This window comes from Rhinoderma darwinii, chromosome 9 (assembly GCF_050947455.1).
Source record: "Rhinoderma darwinii isolate aRhiDar2 chromosome 9, aRhiDar2.hap1, whole genome shotgun sequence".
In the NCBI taxonomy this organism is placed as follows: domain Eukaryota; kingdom Metazoa; phylum Chordata; class Amphibia; order Anura; family Rhinodermatidae; genus Rhinoderma; species Rhinoderma darwinii.
The window spans coordinates 65,066,731-65,086,786 of NC_134695.1; the positions used below are offsets into that span (position 1 = coordinate 65,066,731).

A 20,056-nucleotide genomic window follows, 5' to 3' on the forward strand; every position below is an offset into this window, starting at 1 on the left:
AATGAATGGACAAGGAGAAGTTCTGAACATAATATAATAATAGCGACAAAAGTTATAATAATAGGAACATAGCAAAGCTTATTTGATTAATTCCGTCACCAAAAATAGACTTATTTTGTAATGCATCCATATGGCAGTATATTGGGCTATATTCCCCAAATGCCCCATCGACATGCATGTTCTGTTCAGCAGAGCTCACGTTATTTGTTATTTCTATAATGGGATAATAAGGGCCTTCCAAATTCTCTCTGGCGCCACTTATCTTTCTGAAGCCGCTTATCACATGGGAATAAATGATTGGACAGTAAAAAAAAATTCAAACTGTCCAACTCTTGTTTCTCCTCATGTGAGTTTTAGGGGTCCGTTGGGCTTTCCCTATACACATTCAAAAAATCAAGGGGATCTGCTGTCAAATTTTAGGGCTAGCCTTGCGCCATGGAAAACTTTTACTACAATATAATGGATACTTCTTTAAAGTAGAGGTACATCTTGGTTTTCAAACAATAGGGAGTTGCAGTTACAGTACTTTCTAGCGGCATATATCTATAGGGGTGCAGAGGTAGCAGTAACACTCGGGCCCTGTTGCCTGGGGGGCCCAAAGGCCCATCTGCCAAATAATTATATAAATGTCCCATTGTAGATGGAGGCTCCGATACAGATTTTGCATCAGGTCCCAGGAGCCTCAAATTACAACTCTTGCTGAGGAGACCATTTTCCGTAAATGTTATTCCCTGGACCTACTTTAGTCCCCGGGTAAATAGAGGTTGATGTATATGAAAAAAAGTCCTCTAATAAATCCGATCCGTCATAAGGGTGACATTCATATCAGTCTGTCCTGAGGATTCTATCCTGATTATCTGTATTTCTAGGTGTGTTTTACCTGCGATCAGGGGTTCAGCTATAGGAGGTGCAGAGGTAGCAGCCTGGTGCCTAAGCGGGACACATAACCGGACACCAGTAATATAAATGGCACATGATGGTTGGGGGGACCTACTACAGATTTTGAATTGGCCCAGGAGCTTCAAGATTTGTCTCTGCCTGCGATAGTGGTGGAGGGGTTAATACATTCACTGTAGATTGAAGAATGCCCTTACATTACAACATGGCGTATATCTGACCCACCATGCTCAACTTCAAGGTGCATGGCCACTTTCTGGTCTTTGGAGATATTGTGGCAAGTTAGGCTTCGTTCACATCCAAAGGTTTTTTCAATGGTGACGGATCTGGTGCCAATGGTTTCCGTTTGTCTCAGTTGTGCAAGGGTTCCGTCATTTTGACGGAATCAATAGCGTAGTCAACTACGCTATTGATTCCGTCAAAACTACTGAACCCTTGCACAATGGAGACAAACGGAAACCATTTGCACCGGATCCGTCACCATTGAAATCAATGGTGATGGAAACGGAAGCCTTTGGTTTCCGTTTGTGTCAGTCAGGGTCCCGTTCTGACGGAAAGCTCCAACGGAAAGTCAGAACTGGACCCTGGCGCAGATGTGAACGAAGCCTAAGAATGAACCACCCAAGTATTTCCGTCTAGACCTAAATTATATTTTTCTAGAGCCAGTTATCTCTCTCTAGATAATTTACCAGATAACGGTGACCAAAGACATAACAATAATGTTACCACCATTACCTTTTAAGTTTCTCCTTGTGGTTAAGCGAGGCTGTTCAGATGGTATCTCAAGAAGGTTGGACATTGACCTAGTCACCTATGAAGATCATTAGAGGGAAAGTGTTCTTGTTTCTGGAGTAGTCCTATTTTGAGTCCTTGTCTTGCCCATGATACTAAGATGATTAGTTCTGATACATGGAAATTAATTTACTTAGTCTAAACAATCATTGTATCTTCTTCAAAAATTTTTTTTGCCCATTATCATGTAGACAAAACCTGTTCATATGCCCTATTATGGTATGTGGACTTCATAGTCACTTAGGACCACCCTCTATGAGTCAGACCATCCTCTACATGTATTACAGAATGGCCGCCATGTAATATTACATTCCTCATGCAAGGGAAATGTCTGGTTGGCCGCAGCTGATTTTGACGGGGGAGGCGGGAGCTGGACCAGTGGGGGCACCAAATTAAAATGGGTTGTTTCTAATGAGACAACCCCTTTAAGGGTTCGGTATACCTTAAATTAAACATAGATGCTGCTATCAGGTCATGAGTGGTGATTGGCTGTTTTGATCATGCTACTGACATCAAATGACTACATCATTAGGTAGTAGTTTTACCAACAGACATCTCAATGGTGAAAATGATAGAAACAGCAGTCAGCCATGAGGGGATTGAGTCGGCTTCCATAGGACTGCAGGTAAACATACCAATATTAGCTTAATACACTTAAACCTCCTTATAATGGTGCGCCGAAGAGTTAAATGACAAATTTAGCTCTGCTACATCTGCACACGTGTTTGGGTTGACCTTTGTGGCACATTACACAAAAGTCCTTGCAAAATAATTGAGCACTGATAAAATATACCAAACACTAAATGTCGCTACTACATCTCAGTTTATGACTTTTCCCTTTGGGCCTTTGTTATAGGTTAGTAATCTGATTTGTGCACCTCCACGACAAGCGATGATGTATGAACACAGCATTATGTAATCTATCATATTGGGCTGATGAAAGATCCTGGTCTGCACCTCTCAGTTGTCCTCGGCATGTGACCCCCATTCCAAAGTGTCAGTAAAACAAAGATGTATAGTCCTTAAAGATACAGGAGCATCGTCAAAAAAGATTAGATAGAAGAAGACTATTATTTCATGTAGACGTCAGGTGTTCAGGAGATGGAATACATGTTTGTAAAATAAATAATATGGGGGCTTCATAGATGGCCAGAGATATAAATAGATTCACAGGAAGAACTTAAAGGCTATATCACTTTAAAGAGGCTCTGTCACCAGATTTTGCAACCCCTATCTCCTATTGCAGCAGATCGGCGCTGCAATGTAGATTACAGTAACGTTTTTTATTTTTTTAAAACGAGCATTTTTGGCCAAGTTATGACCATTTTTGTATTTATGCAAATGAGGCTTGCAAAAGTCCAAGTGAGCGTGTTTAAAGTAAAAGTCCAAGTGGGCGTGTATTATGTGCGTACATCGGGGCGTTTTTACTACTTTTACTAGCTGGGCGTTCTGACGAGAAGTATCATCCACTTCTCTTCAGAACGCCCAGCTTCTGGCAGTGCAGACACAGCCGTGTTCTCGAGAGATAACGCTGTGTCGTCACTCACAGGTCCTGCATCGTGTCGGACGAGCGAGGACACATCGGCACCAGAGGCTACAGTTGATTCTGCAGCAGCATCAGCGTTTGCAGGTAAGTCGATGTTGCTACTTACCTGCAAACGCTGATGCTGCTGCAGAATCAACTGTAGCCTCTGGTGCCGACACGATGCAGGACCTGGGGCAGGAAGTGAGTGACGTCACAGCGTGATCTTTCGAGAACACGGCTGTGTCTGCACTGTCAGAAGCTGGGCGTTCTGAAGAGAAGTGGATGATACTTCTCGTCAGAACGCCCAGCTAGTAAAAGTAGTAAAAACGCCCCGATGTACGCACATAATACACGCCCACTTGGACTTTTACTTTAAACACGCCCACTTGGACTTTTGCAAGCCTCATTTGCATAAATACAAAAATGGTCATAACTTGGCCAAAAATGCTCGTTTTTTTAAAATAAAAACGTTACTGTAATCTACATTGCAGCGCCGATCTGCTGCAATAGCAGATAGGGGTTGCAAAATCTGGTGACAGAGCCTCTTTAAGGAAATATCACTTTAAGGGTAAATACATACAAGGGACCTCTAGTACCTGGAAACCTCTCCGTGGGGTTTTATGAGACAAAATTATTTCTGCTGCTACTAGATGTCACTCACTACATAGTGTTCCATTGTTGAGTTTAGCGGGAGCTGTATAATTTCCTATGCAGTGAGCTCCCCCAAGTGGTGGCTATAGGCAAACAGAATTTTATCATGTACTGTATGTCTGTGTGAAAGGAAACAGGATCTAAAGCCTAAAAATAATTTTAAATTCTAAGTAGACTTATCTGCCCTAAACCACCTGCATTAACAACTGCACTATCCCAAACCACCAGGAAATTTAGTCATCCACCAGAGTTACCAATCATCCATAAATTCCTATACAATCCCTATAATGGGGAAGGGCATTTTACCGCCTAAGATCTATCAAAATAAAGGGGTGTATAAGGCTTCTATCTTTGCCGAGAGTGGCTACAAAAAGAGTCTTTCTCTGGAGGTCCCAGAACATTTCTGATTTGCACACAGAGTTCATTGATGTCAATGGGCATCGTGTAATGCTTCATTTCTCCTGTGGAGGTGCTGCAGGGTAATTGAACACACGCTGCCATGTCACTCTGTGATCAGCTTATTACCAGTGGACCCTTCTAACAAAAAAAAAAAACTTTAGGGTCACTGAAAAGAAAAATGTAAATAAAGAAAATGCAGTTAATCATTTGTCAAATCTGCTTTTTCATCGCCGTTGACCTATGGATTCCAATGTAATTTGAAATGATCAAAGAAGAGACCTGATGCCGTTTTAAGTTTTTTTAACTGTCAAGTTGGTGAGGTGGAAGGAACAACCACGAAAGCTTCTCAGTGGTCACTCAACTTCTGTTACATTAAATGCTGTATATTGCCTCAACTCAATCACACTTTTTTTTAGGGTATTTACATGTACATTATTTGTGTAAAAGTTATTACTGTCTTTACTCCTAAAATTTTAATCTCAAATTTTGAGACATTTTATGTCCCACTCCTTTTGAGATCCAGATCACAGGACAGTCCCACCCAAAAAATGGAGCTGATGATCGATATGGAGCAACAATTGGGAAAGCTGCCCTCATAGGACGTCAAAGACTTCTATGAAGAGCAGATGTCTTGCGTATGGTGGACATGACGACGCTTGTATACATGATGACTGAAATTTGCCACCTGTAGTAGTGCAGTTACCTCCTGGGAGAGCAAGCAGCTGAGCTTTCTGGCACATTGTACATGTCAAGCACCATAAGTCTGCCCTCCATTGAGGTTTATCATCTTCTCGAGGACAACCTTCCTTTGTCTGATTATTGTCCATCACCGCTCCAAAAACTGAAGAGCAGAAGTGACAACAACACATACGTAATGCAATGTTCATAAAGCCTTAAATATTATACTATGATGTGACATCCCTTGCTACTGCTAATTCCTAAGCCTTGGCAACCTGTGATTCTCCAGCAGCAATGATACTTGAGTATTCGCTTGGCAGGGTATGATAATATCTATGGTCCCATCACTGTTGGAGGGCAGATTGACTTTTGGGCAGCATTGTGCTACAGTGATCAGTGCCAGAACTTGTCCGCTTTGTTTCCTCTGAATTCTCCCATACTCAGGAAGGCAGGAAAAAGGGAAGGAAGAGAAGGGGAGGAGGGGGTGGAAGGCAGGGAAAGAAGAAAGGGAAGTTAGAGAATGAAGAAAGGGAAGGGAGAGAAGGAGGGAAAAGGATGGAAGGCGAGGGAAGGAAGAAAGGGAAGGATGGTGGTACAGTGCCAGAACATGTCTGCCTTGTTTTCTCTGAATTCTCCCATACGTGGGAAGGAAGGCATGGAAAGAAGGGGCGGAAGAGAAGGGGAGGAAGGGATGGAAGGCAGGGAAGGAAGAAAGGGAAAACGGAATGAAGGAAGAGAAGGAAAGGCAGGGAACAAAGGAATGGAAGGAAGCGGAGGAAGAAAGAGAAGGAAGGGAAGGAAGTAAGGGAAGGAAGAAAGGGAAGGTAGAGAAGGAAGAAAGAGGAGGAAGAGGAGGGAAAAGGATGGAAGGCGAGGGAAGGAAGAAAGAGGAGGATGATTGTGCAGTGGTCAGTGCCAGAACATGTCTGCTTTGTTTTCTCTGAATTCTCCCATTCTCGGGAAGGCAGGAAGGAAGGCATGGAAAGATGGGAAGGATGAGAAGGGGAGGAAGAGATGGAAGGCAGGGAAGAAAGAAAAGCAAGGAGAGGAAAGCAGGGAAGGAAGAAAGGGAAAGCAGGGAAGGAAGAAAGAGAAGGCAGAAAGGGAAGACAGGGAAGGAAGGAAAGAAGAGAAGGAAGAAAGGGAAGGAAGGGAAGGAAGATTATACCAATATACTGATATATGTCTCCATGTACCAGTTGGTGGTTCTAATTACAAGCACTTGGCACTACCTGCTTCTTATTTCATCTTTTGCCTTGTCCTACATATATTGATAATTCTAATCATACTTTACAAACATTTAATTCTCAATATATAACCTAATTTATTATTTCCAGCTTCACATGCTTTGTTTGATGTATTAATCATTTTCTTCTACAATGTCCCAAGGTATATGGAAGGAGCAGCTTTGAAGTGTCACCTCCTTCCAGTGACATGTTGTGAGGGACGGAGGAATAGACCCCCAACAAGCTTTGAAGTAGGGACTGGAATGCAATAGATTCTATTGATCTTGTCAGCTTTAGGCATCAAAATGAAGCGGTAATTCTTTTAGAAGTGTTCAGTACATGTAGTAGGACACACGCTTCCTTATGTATTATGCTTTCCCACTTGGCCCTCTCTACTTTAGATCTTGGCTATTCGTGAGGAGTGTTTTGGTGGGTTCTTTAAAAGCTACATAGGGGATGACGCTTTTATCAGAATGTCTTAGGTGCTACAGATGTAGTAGGACTGAGTTTGTTCGATGTAGCCGAGTGGAGTTTACCATTTGGCAAGACTAATCATTGTATGATATGTTGCATTGGTTTTAATTATGAAAGACAATAAAGACCCAATAGTTTAATGGTAAGAAAAAGAGCAAAAACCACGGCGCCACATGGTGTAGGTCAATAAGTTAGGCAGGTGAAGGAAAGAAAACCATGCTCACCAAAAGCCAAAGGTAATTCGCATTAAAGGTCCACATATGCTGCTGCCAGATCCGAGCCGGTTTACACAGGTAACCGCTTGATACGATGAGTGGGTGAATGGAAAAGTAGGATCTATAATGGCGCTGCTGCGTGGTATATCGAGGAAAAGTCACGAAGAATCGGTTCTATATAAACGGAATTTTATTTGTACAGGGTGGCTACACGTTTCAACGCCGAACTGGCGTCTTCATCAGGCATAATGAAGGATTATCATCTAGCTCTACTGCATCTGTACTTAGTTTCCATATTTAATGCTGAACTATTGATGGTCTATAGTGGTGACATTTTTAGCCAACAATCTGCGCTTAAGACGACTTGACCAGTTTTTGTCCTATTGAACCAACCAAAAGGAGCCATCTTTATAACAATTGGATAATAAGTCAGATCTTCCCAAATGCGTATGTTGCTAACCTATGTAGGAATCCCACTGTCTAGGTTGACCTTATAAAGTGAAGTACTAGACATGGGCCTCACATATCAAAACTGTCTAATAAAAAGGCCTCATTCACACGAGCGTATCAGATTCACGCGCGTGAAAAACGTGCGTGAATCTGGTCCGTGTGTGTTGCGTTATGTATCAGTGTGCTTTGCGAGGGGCATGCGTTATTCACGCACTCGCAAAGCATATCTTTTTTTATTATTTTCAATTGAATTGATGGGCAAATCACGCACCGCACACGCATGTCTTCAATGGGCGCGTAGGTGCGTGATAACGCACCAATATAGGACATGCAGTGAGTTTCAGTTTCATGCAACGGGCTCTCGCTGCGTGAAAAATCACGCATGTGTGTGTGTCCCCATTGAAATCAATGGGTCCGTGTGCTGTGCCTTGTTTCAACACACCGCACACGGACGTAATTCACGCTTGTATGAATGAGGCCTTAAACTAGCCTTCTTGTCCATAGCAACCAATCAGAGCTTAGCTTTCATTTTTCAAAAGCAGTTTATAATATGAAAGCTGAGCTCTGATTGGTTGCTATGGACAACAAGGCCAGTTTTACTGTTAGACAGTTTTGATATGTGAGGCCCATGTCTTGTACACATTATATATATATATTAGTGTGAATGACACAGCAGAGTATTGTCACACAGGAGATAATAGTGTTGTCCATTGCCAGTATTGAGAGTCCCACCCTCAAAAATTAGTAGCCAGGAGAAAGGCTAGTTGGGCTTAGTTCACAAGGTGCGTTTTTGTTGCGTTTTTAGCATGCAGTTTTTTGTTTTGGGGGATGAACTCCCATTGAGAGGCATGGGAGTTTATCTACCAAAACAAAACAAAAAACGCACCATATAAACTCCGCCTAAGTCTAGGTTCACATCACATTAAGCATCCATGTCCTGATTTTTTTTATCATGTAAAAAATAAAAACGGATATCAAACTAGATCTTGCGACACAAAGCCTATCCTGTAGCATCCTGTTGCCACCGATATGCATCTTACAGGAAAAAAAAGTTTGGCTGTATGGCGTTATCTAAACGGGAGGGCTGTATGGTGTTATCTACAGGGGAGGACTGTATGGCGTTATCTACAGAGGGGCTGTATGACATTATCTACAGGGGAGGGCTGTATGGCGTTATCTACAGGGGAAGGACTGTATGGTGTTATCTACAGGGGGCTGTATGGCGTTATCTACAGGGGAGGGCTGTATGGCGTTATCTACAGGGGGATGGCTATATGGTGTTACCTACAGGGGAAGGACTGTATGGCGTTATCTACAGGGGGAGGGCTGTATGGTGTTATCTACAGGGGGGCTGTAATAGCGTTATCTACAGGGGAGGGCTGTATGGCGTTATCTACAGGGGAGGGCTGTATGGCGTTATCTACAGGGAAGGGCTGTATGGCGTTATCTACAGGGGGCTGTATGGCGTATCTACAGGGGGCTGTATGGCGTTATCTACAGGGGAGGTCTGTATGGCGTTATCTACAGGGGAGGTCTGTATGGCGTTATCTACAGGGGAGGTCTGTATGGCGTTATCTACAGGGGGGCTGTATGGCGTTATCTACAGGGGGGCTGTATGGCGTTATCTACAGGGGAGGGCTGTATGGCGTTATCTACAGGGGGGGCTGTATGGCGTTATCTACAGGGTAGGGCTGTATGGCGTTATCTACAGGGGAGGGCTGTATGGCGTTATCTACAGGTGGAGGGCTGTATGGCGTTATCTACAGGGGGAGGCCTGTATAGCGTTATCTACAAGGGGGCTGTATGATGTTATCTACAGGGGGCTGTATGATGTTATCTATAGGGGGTGCTGTGTGGCGGAATCTATAGGGAGGCACTATCTACAAGGGGGGGGGGTTGTGTGATACCCAGGGGAGGGGGGGCCCCAGTCAAAAGTTTGCTATGGGGCCCAGTCTTTCCTAGTTACGCCCCTGCATAGCCGCCCCTATAAGGGTCACCCTATGTCACTTCCAGCATTTAGCAGTAGGTGGAATTGGTATGTGGAGTTAGGGCAGGTTATGACCGATTCACCCTCCAAAGCCGCATGGCAGCCATGATTTGTTTCAATGGCAGGTACAACACTGCTTTCCCTGTTCTAATAGAATATTGCATTTGATTGAAAGTGACTGATTTCCACTACTGTTGAGATTGCGTAAGCCTAAAGGGGTATTCTCGTTTATAAACCAATGTTCAAGTAGAGAATTATGAATTAATGATGGAGGGGGGGGAGTCCCACATTCCGGTCCCTCATCTATTAGCCAGAGCAGAGAGTGGCTACAAAGTCTCTGGAGGACCCAGCACGTCAGTGCATCAAATGCACAGCCAGATTATTTCAATAGGCACTATGTAATGCTTCTTTTCTCCTGTAGAGGTGCTGCTGGAAAACACCTACTCCTAGGTCCATATTCCATGCAGGTCCCTGCCATCAACTTCTTGTTGAGGGTCCCTTCTAATAAAAAGGGATTGTCAAAAGCGGACAAAATCTTTTAGTTCCATACTTCCAAAATCCTTGCCGTGAACCATAAAATCTGGAATTATTTCATATGAGCATTTATTATATTTTTGATTTGGACTGGGAACAACAAATAAAGCATGGCATTACTACAACTATCTTATGGATCTGGTAAGGACAACCACACCAGATAGCCGGTTAATACTAGTGATAAAAGTAGGCCATATTTTGTGGAGGTAAGAGTGGGAACCCCTCAAACTGTGCTGTCCCCCAAATGTTGATTTCCCATCTCAGTTCATACTCCATGCCCAGGCAATGCTGTGACACACACGACCCATGGCACATTGCCGATCTTGAGAGAGGGAGCAAGAGAACCCCTACCAAAAACAGCCTCCTTCTTTGGTTTCTGAAGTAGACATAGAAACCTAGATAACCCGGCCAATACATAAAAAACATTTCTCTGGTTGCTTGTCGCTATTGCTACTACCTTAATGGCCACTTATCATTTAATAACTATTGGCCACCAATTTCCAACATAGGTCAATGGAAATATTCAATCTGAAACAGTATTTGTAAATATTGCAATTATTTTCCAATTTTGCTTCAAATGACATATGGAAATTTTGTTGTGAATTTGCTGTGGATTTCACCTTTTGCCATCAAAATAAGCTGCAGACTTGTGCCCCAGCTGCTGGGTGCCAGGGGTGACCCTATAAACCTTGACTAGGGTATTTAGATACAGGGTGAGGAAAGAAAACTGAATCTTTGTCACAGGTGAAGAAAACACTAGCTACTAATTTGCACCAATGGAAATTTTATATTTATTTATATATTTTTTTTTTATTTAACAAGTGTGGGACCCACTTTAATTTTTGTTGGGGTGGTTACTGATAATTGAAGCATTTAATCAGATACTGGAGGAGGAAATACAAGGACGACCAATATTTACAACAAAGGGAAAAATTTTGCACAAGAAAAATAATTTACATAATTTCAAATATCAATCTATGTATCATGCTCTTACTAGAGCGACACTCTTCTTTAAAGATATTTGAGCCCTGGTCAGATAGTAGGCAAGTCTTTCCATCTATGTGCACAATGGTCTAAAATAAATAATATCATTTTTACATGCAAACAGTGTCTCTAGTGGCCAAGCAGGGTATTGAACAATGATAAACTGTGTATGACTCCGTGGAACACCTGGGGCTATGCATGTTTAATTAAGTAGCAATCGATACAGAGATCTTTTATTGCTTTTTAAAATAGTAAATTGGGAAATTTGACCTAATAACCCCCAGCCCACCTCCAAATCCAAGGCCTGCCTTATCATTTCCATGATAAACAGTCTAGGTGGCATTGTATAGTTGTGTGCTGGCTGCTTTGTTTTATAGTATTGTTTCTATTCATTTATTTTAACCAACCCTTATGTGTCCAGGGACAACACGACTCTACGTCTGCTTAACCGATTGAATTTTAAACCAAAGTCTGGAATTTGCCAAATGCTCCATCCATTATAAGACCGTTCAATCCCCTCCCGATACATCAAAACGACTCCAATGCAATGAAAATGAGCTAGGACGGAATAAGATGGGACTAGGAGCCTCGCGTGTTTGCAACCACATACTCTAATCAAGAGATGTTAAAAAGCACATCATCTGTGGCCTTCTGCCACCGCTGCCCCCACGGGACCTACTCTATCTCTTGGTAAAAAGTAATTGAATCATCTAGATTGTGATAGTAAAAGTATTAATCTAAGTACAATCTGCGAGATATCCTCCTGAGACGTCTCGGCTGTTCCAAGGAATACTCAATGAATGAGGAACCCGTTGACAATATCAAGGCATTACCATTATTTCACGACTGGAGACAAATAAGTGCATGACCCTGCTACGTTCTATCATTCGACTTACATATTAAACATGGTTATGGCCATTTATCAATTAGTCATCATTGTATGAATCAGGAATGAAGGAAGTCGGCATGAAAATCACAGCCTTGTCAATCCAACCCAATGATATTTTTGAATACATATAATGAAAAATAGACCTAACAAAGGTGCATCAAGGAGAAGAAGATCTATATCATGAGCTGTTATAAAAACCTAAGAATAAGGTCAGGTTTGCTTCTCCAGACCCCCATAGCTACAGACCAGGAGACCACAGACAAAACCTCCGTTCTAAGACTGGGGTCTTTTGTCTGGAAGACACGATGAGATTTGAAACAGCTGTTCACAACAAAGACCCCTTCATGGGCTGTGTATAATGACTGCTATCCCCCGTTCCTTCTATCTCTACACCATTATACTCCATGATCTTGAATTTACATAGTGAACATCTAGTTTCCAGACAATGTCTTACAGAACGTAATTAAGCTATTCTCATTCTATTGTATCTCAATTATCTCCACCTGGACTAAAACAACATCCTCAGTGATGGGGACACACAACCGAAATTTATCGGAAAGAATAGTCATCTCACCCTTCAGTGGACGTCATGATGGTTCAGGTTCTGTGTCTTCTACAAGAGGTCCCTAGGACTGGGTCACTTTAAAAGATCTTTGGGAAGTCCTTCAAAGGTGACATAAGACGTCTCTATTAATCCTCAGAGTTCCCCCCCAAAAAAATTGGGAACTGGCTACGTTGAGCACCTTCCGCTGTTCAATGTCTCTCCAGCATCCAGACCTGAAATGACTTTAGGACTTGCACTGCCACCCCTGGTGAAGATTGAGCTCTCTTGGTTGATGCCAGGGGGAGGTGGACTTGTGGGTTTGCTTTGATCCTTTGCTTTCTCCTCTTCCACGAGCACTGTGTTGACCTGCTGCTGACTAGAGCGGGATTGGAAGGTTTTAGTCTCCTAGCAGTGGATTTGCAGTCTATCCCTCTCTATTTTAGGCAGGGCTGACATCACTCGCTGTTACTCCTTTAAATCCCCAGCCTTCCATAAGAGCATGCATAGCAATAGAGATCTCACTCTGAACTGGGAATTCTCTGCCTGTGGTTAAATCCATCCTTACGTGGTACTCCGCATCTTAGCACATAGATACAAAGAACAACCAATCAAGACGGTTGCAGAATATTTACACAATTCCTGTGTATTTCAAATTGACCCAAAAAGAAATAAAAAATAATTTTTTAATTAAAAAAAATTAATTTAACTACAACATTTCTTGAAAAAAAATATAATATACCCTATTTTATTTTATTTTTTTTTAATTTGCAATTTGTCTTAATTGTGGGAGAAGCTGAATCCTAATTTTGTTGCTCAATTAATGTGCAAAGAACAGTTACTGCCTGCGGCCGAAATGAAAAATATATTTTTATAATGAAAGCTTGGTTACTTTTGAATATTCAAATGAGATTAAATGTTTTTGTAAAGAAACTACAAGATTAAAATCTTTAAAAATAATTCCGTTACGCTTGAGTCATACATATGTATTAGATTGTCTATACAGAACCAAAAATTGGGTCTTCTAAGGGGAAATCAAGGACTTCCAACAATTTGATGCATTATTTATCACAAAATGACATATTATGACATCTCCATTCATTGATCGATTCCTTCTCTCCCATTAAAAAAATAATGTATTGGACCCCTATGGACGAATTGAGTAGGTCTGAGGACTAACACATGTCAATTTTGGGTGAAACAACTGCCTATGTATAGTCTACCTTGGAGAACCGCATGACATACAGTATCAGAATTTAAAGCTGTCCTTAGATAACTTAATGTCAACTAGGGCCACCGGAGACCCTGACTGGGGAAAGAGAGATTAGACAAGTTGGATTTTTCTAGTCAATCTTACGCTATGTTCATACTGCAGAATTTTTGCGGCGGAATCCACTCTAAGATTTAGCCTCCCATTCATTTCAATGGGAGATGGATGCTTCTTTTTCCCGCTAGCTGATTTTTTCAGCTAGCGGACTAAAGAAGCATCCTGCCCGATCTCGCGGCGGATTGCGCCCAAACCTCGCATTGAAGTGAATGGGAGTAGGAATATTTCGGCTGACGGCAGGAATATTTCTGCAGTGGACTCCGCGGCGGGACCCGCCAAGTAAAATCTGCCGTGTGAACATAGCCTAACTGTTTCTCATTAAAAGCAACAGGGGTATCTGAGACAGCTGCTCAATTACTTCCATACTGGACAAGCAAAGGGGCATTGACGATTTTAAAGGGGTGGTAAGAAATTAGACCAAAATCTTTGTTTCCAGAAACAGTGCCACCCTTGTCCATGGGCTGTGTCTGGTATTACATCTCAGGCCCATGCAATACCTGATAATCTCCATGGACAAGGGTGGCGCTGTTTCTGAAAAAAAATATCTTTTTGTGTAATATCAGACAACCCCTTAACAATTGTTAGCTGAAGGATCCTTGTCTATGGCCGTTTTAATTGAGATAGCAAATGTTCACTATTACTCATATGTACCAAGCCCAGCCTCACGCTATTCATTAACATTCGCCCTGGAACCATAATTATTATACACAGTAAATCTTATACATCAGCAAGAACATGTCTGTTTCTTTATTGAAACATCTACTTCTTCTTCTTCTTCTTCTTCTTCGTCTTCTTCTTCCCATCATCATAATTGTTCAGCTGTGACTGAACGGGTCAGGTCAAGTCCCCCTGCTGCATTATGCACCAGGCTGCTATCCCAAAAACCCTCATAATAATCGACCTACACATATGTAAATAATACTACTCAGCAATATACAAACCTGGCTATATCATGAGAAAGGAAAAGTCTCTGCCCTAAATAGATCACTCATGGTGTGAAATAGTATGAAATGGGCCTCAATTTTTTGGATAATTGCATGATTTGTTGAGTACAAGGGTGTAACTTGATGTTTTTGGGACATGGTCCCCTCATATGAACATAGACCTTATGGCACTCATATCTCATTGTAATTCTGGGAAAAGGGCGAAAGCGCAACATCTCAACCACCTTGTTCTATTAGGGTAAGAACATCGCCCGCTAGTTCCTTCATATGGGACTTTTTTTTTTAGCCAAATGTCCAAATAGTGAAACTGCAAAATATCACAGAAAATATTGAGCAATTGGCCCAATGTAATGGGATCTATAAGATCAACACGACCCTCTTATCTCATCATGGAAAATATGGTTGGAAGATGCTACTACCGGTACCCAATTGTAGATGTCTTCCATTCACAGACAGCGATCCGATCAGACCAAAAGAGTTGAATGGGGATAACATCGGATCTCTCCATAGGATAGTGGACAAAGTGGTTTTTACCTTGTTATTCAAATAGCAGATGGAGCGACTCTATCTGTCTGTTCTTGACTAGGGAATCCAGATAGGACTTTCTATTATTATCTCCACTGCGGTCCAGAAAAAGATATCTGCTAAGGCCAACGATACATCACCTTTTGCTTTCTCCAACACGTTATATGGTCCAAAAAATTATTTCAACTTCTTAAAGAGCTCCAATTTGTTAGTGGAGGAAAGGAAATCACTGGTGACCCCATGTTTCCACCATGTCACAGGCAGCACAGGGACAGTAAAGCAGCTCTACAGTGTGAGGACCCCATCAAACAGCTCCTCATGTCTCAGCTTCCTGGATACTTTTGCGTGTATGTGTAATATTGAGTGTCTTCTGCAGTCACATCTTAATATTTAGGCTTTCAGTGGCATTGGGCTTTAGATGGGGTTTTCTCACTTGACCTATTGATAAAATAGGAGAAAGGGACTGTTTTAGTTATGGAAATTGCTTAGCACTTACGCCTTATGGTTTCCACATCTCAACTTCCATTTCAATGAGGAGAGACCGTACATGGGCAGCCCCTCTCCCATTGCAAGCAGGTATAAAACCAGTCCTTTGTTGGGATCAGTGAGGATCCAAGTGGTTGCACATCTTGATCAATGCTCTAGGACCTATCCTATGAATAGGCTGGTAAAATCACTTTAAAGGGGTTTTCCGGGACTGTAATATTGGTGGCCTATGCTTAGGATAGGCTATAAATATCTGATCGGTGGGGTTTCAACTCCCGGTAACCCGCTGCTCAGCTACTTATTGAAGGGGCTGCAGCGCTCCATGGAGCACTGCATCCCCTTCATGGTTTAGTTAGGCACAGCGCCGTACGCGTGGCTGTGACTGTGCCTGGTACTGCAGCTCAGTCCCATTTACTTGAATGGGACTGAGCTGTTATGAGAACCATCATGCAGATGATCGTCGGGGGTGCAGAAAGTCGTACAGATATTGATGGCCTGGCCTAAGGGTCCTCTTACATGGGCCTAGTTTTCCCGGTAATTGGCCCGTGTAAAAGGGCCTTAATGCTTTAAGTGTGCAACTTCATGGAAATGGAGGAAAAATCTTTAGAAACCTTTTCACTGATTTTTTTTTACCCCATTATCTCATCTCCTATTTGATTACCAAAAATTTCAGAAAATTTATTATAGGAGCCTTGGGAGAAAGATTCTTCTCTTTGGGACGTCAGTACGAATATACTGTATGATCAGCTATGATCAACATGTCATGTACAAGAGGGAAAAGGATTTGTCCATGTGACATTTACATTTCTTGCCGTTTTATTTCACAGCGATTTCAGGAGATTTATATAAAGACGACAGAATGGGCTGATCTGCAGGATTAGACTACTACAGACAGACAAACAATGAGCGAGGAGACAATAACGGGGATGATAAGATTGCGGGAGGCTCCGCTGATCCTGTTAAGCAATTTAATATAGTACAATTGATATGCAGCATGGTAAAGCGACGCTGTGCTAATACAAATCGGAATCCAGATTAATGCAGGAATTGTGATTGGTGCATCCCATTAGTGAGTTTGTAATGACACCTAGTGGTAAATCTCATTAATAAACTTTGAAGTAAACTTGCGCTAAAATGTTTTTACCACGGTGGATTTCGCCCAACATCCGCTGGGAATATGCTGCAAATCCGCACCTGTTACATCAGCATTTTGCTGCAGATTGTGCTGCGGATTTGCCACATTGAAAAGGGTGATATCCATGGTGAAGACACCAATATAATGAGCATGCTGCGAATGTCAAAATCTGCAGCATGCTTATATTTCTGCGCCAAATTTTTCCGCTATGTGTGGATGGGGTTTTGAAAACCCTGTTCACATGTATTGTACTGTGCATTGCCACAGATCAGTAGTGCAGAATCCGCACCTCAAATCTGCAGCAATTCCACATCTGAATATACCCTTAGTTGCCTTCATCAACAGTCTCTATTATATGACCTCTTAGGAACCTGCACATTGCTAGGAACATCATCATCTTGATATCAAGTCACTGTCACCTCCTGAAGACCATATGAGGGCTTCTCCAGGTTGATCTGTGTTCTCTTTTGTTCTTCAGGCTTCTCCATGACGTGTTCATGATTATTGGGATTATATCTATCCATCGCATTGCTGGTGAACTTACAAATTCAACTCTTCTGAGTGTTATTGTCTTCTCCAAAGGGCTGGGACTTCTCAAACATCAGCCCAACATGAGGTACAGCTTCGGTCTGGTTATGTGTGCCTCAAAGGTCCACTTGATTTGGTCAAGGACCTCTCTTTAATGGTATTCTCAGATGTCTTCTACTTTTCTTGCCTTGGGGTTTTGGGTCCACAATGGTTTTTGATGGTTATGAATTTGTAAGAAGTTAAATTTGGGATGAAACTTTTGCTTTAGATTCTGATTGAGGTAGAACATGGCAGAAAATAACATTGGTGGGGTTCTCAGATTTGGGACCTCTCCTGATGCCCTGAGCAAAGGAGTCCTGGTAGTTGGTATAAGACAAAAATTCTTGTGCTCTGTTCATTTTAGCTTGTACCGGGAAATAGTACCCGGTCATGGTCCTAGTTTTATCCCATAAAGTTCCCCAGGCGGAACAGATGACTGGGGCCTACAACATTGAGCTTGTAGTGATGAGTTTGACCATCTGAAACCTTCTCCAGAAGAAACTCATGGAGCCTAAAAGCTACAAGATGACTGATAAAACCCATAAAGCTTGTTGGGTGGGGGTGCGGGGCTGGTAATAGGGTCATGACTAGTAATGAGGGTATATTTCTTTGATGAGTAGAGTCTTGTAGTCATACTCCATCACTGATTTCTGCATGCACAGCACACAGCGATAATTCAGCATTTAGCAGTGACTGTCTGTGTTTCACATTCATTATTCAACTCTTTGGGGGCATTATTAGTGCCTCGAAAGATCTGATATGTGGGGTTTTCCCGTCACGGTAATTAACCCTTCTTTGCCTGTAACTTCACAAAGCACTAGAAAGAAAAGCTCAACTCCAGCCGAACAATAGACAGTGGCTTATGTCTTATCTTACAGTCTTGCTCTCCACATACAAGACTCATTGTGCCAAGATTAATGTCCTTCTATTACGCAAGGGAATCTGTGGGTAAAAGTGTCACATTTAGTTGGGTTTTATCTTGCAGAATGATCTCCGTACACCTAGTCTCCATCACTCTATAAATCTTCTGCTTTTATACTGAACCTGTCAGCGGCTCGTCACGGACTGTTCTTCTAGAATAATTTGTGTGCTGTTATTACAAATATTCTGCTCTCATACCCTTCTGCCCGGGAGAGACTCTATGCAGCCAGAAGGAAGCTCACAGCTGTTTTACTGGGGGGGATGGGGGGGGGTTAAAATAAATCTTAGTGACCCAGATTTTGGTAACCCAAGCATATAGATAGACTAGAAAGGCAGGAAAAAAAAAAATCTAAACCTACTTCAGAACTACTACAGAAAGTATAGTATATTGGAACAGCCTAATCAAGCAAAGGGCATAGCTATAGGGAGTCCTGATACCTGAGGGGCACAAAATCCTCTCGGCAGCATTAGAGGATGCCAGTAATAAAAATGGCACATGGTAGGTGGGGGCCCATTATAGGGATTTTGCATTGGGATCCAAGTGCTTCGCCTCTGAATCAAACCTGTAAAAACCTTACCTTCTGAGACCCACCAGAAGTATCTGAATTATCTAAAACTTGAGCAGAAGAAAGAGAAGATCCCTGTGACAATAGTAAATCTGGGACCCAGTATTATATTATTTTTGGAAAAATGAGATTCAAGGCATCATGACTGGAGTAGTATTCTTTTTCCTTAATAATATCAGCAAAGATGCACAAGATAATGTCAAAGGTTTGGCCTAATGGGTTTTTAAGCCTTAACTTGATAAAGGCCCATGTACTCCATAACTTTTATATAAGGTTGTTGACCCTTGTACATCCTTTTGGAGTGTTGGGTGAAGTTCCTCTTCAAATGCAGCACAAACAGCTCCATCGTTGCTTGCTGACCTCATCTCAGGTCAGTCCTTCTGGTAATATTTATAGTTCACAGATTACCAAACCAAGCCTGATGGTGTATTATGAAAAAAGGGATAGTGCTTACAGGTGATCGGTGGTTGCCATTTAGAGAAAATCCCTTTAATGTAAGAGGATGGTGATGGTGTATTATGAAAAAAGGGATAGTGCTTACAGGTGATCGGTGGTTGCCATTTAGAGAAAATCCCTTTAATGTAAGAGGATGGTGATGGTGTATTATGAAAAAAGGGATAGTGCTTACAGGTGATCGGTGGTTGCCATTTAGAGAGAATCCCTTTAATGTAAGAGGAAGAGGAAGAATCGGAATTACTCCAGAGACTGCTCTCTCCTGCTTCCCAACCCTGTATAAAATCCTTCAAATCAAACCCTACTCCTCTCTAAGGGGAAAGCCAAAGTGGCCCTTAAATTGTTCATGGCTACAAAGAAGACACCCGAACAAGCAGTCCAGTGTTTCGTGTTCTTGGACCTTGTGTTCCTTATTAACATATAAGCACAGACCAATTTCTATAATCTGAAATATTTCCCCATGAAAGATCAGTAGCTGTGAAAAAATATTTTTTTCAAAAACAACCAATACATTTTTCAAAAAGATTTTTCTTTCGATGGTTGATCATCTTGTTTTAGGTAAAACACTTGTCATCATCAAATTTTTATACAAATATCCGTAAAGCATAAAAGTGTGAAGGGTTGTCAGAGCCGGGGATGTCAGGGCCGGATATCATGTGGCATCACGATATATTATAGATTAGTAAAAGTTGTGCAAGCTTTGATCTTAACATGTGCGTATATGGCCCTTAAGACCAGACTAGTTGGAAGTATATAACCCATACACAGAGGTCTTCTCCTGTGTTTGACCACATAAGGGGGGAATAGTGTTTCCCAAGAAAAACTCTTTGCAAGGAACATAATCCTTCCCTCGCCAAAAGAAAGGAAACATTGATGATCACCCTTCTGAG

General features: G+C 41.9%; 1 protein-coding gene across 2 annotated transcripts in view; it reads right to left on the minus strand.

Annotated features, from left to right (window-relative positions):
- Positions 1-12,776, minus strand: part of SLC1A2 (solute carrier family 1 member 2) — an 87,430-nt gene extending 74,654 nt beyond the window's left edge. The window contains exon 1 of one of the 2 annotated variants that reach the window (XM_075838012.1): positions 12,276-12,775. In XM_075838012.1, the coding sequence (XP_075694127.1) occupies positions 12,276-12,292 (17 nt within the window). In that variant the 5' untranslated portion in view covers positions 12,293-12,775. Of the gene's footprint in view, positions 1-12,275 lie in introns of both variants that reach the window. The other variant, XM_075838014.1, reaches the window with a different exon arrangement.
- Between the last annotated feature and the right edge of the window lie 7,280 nt (positions 12,777-20,056).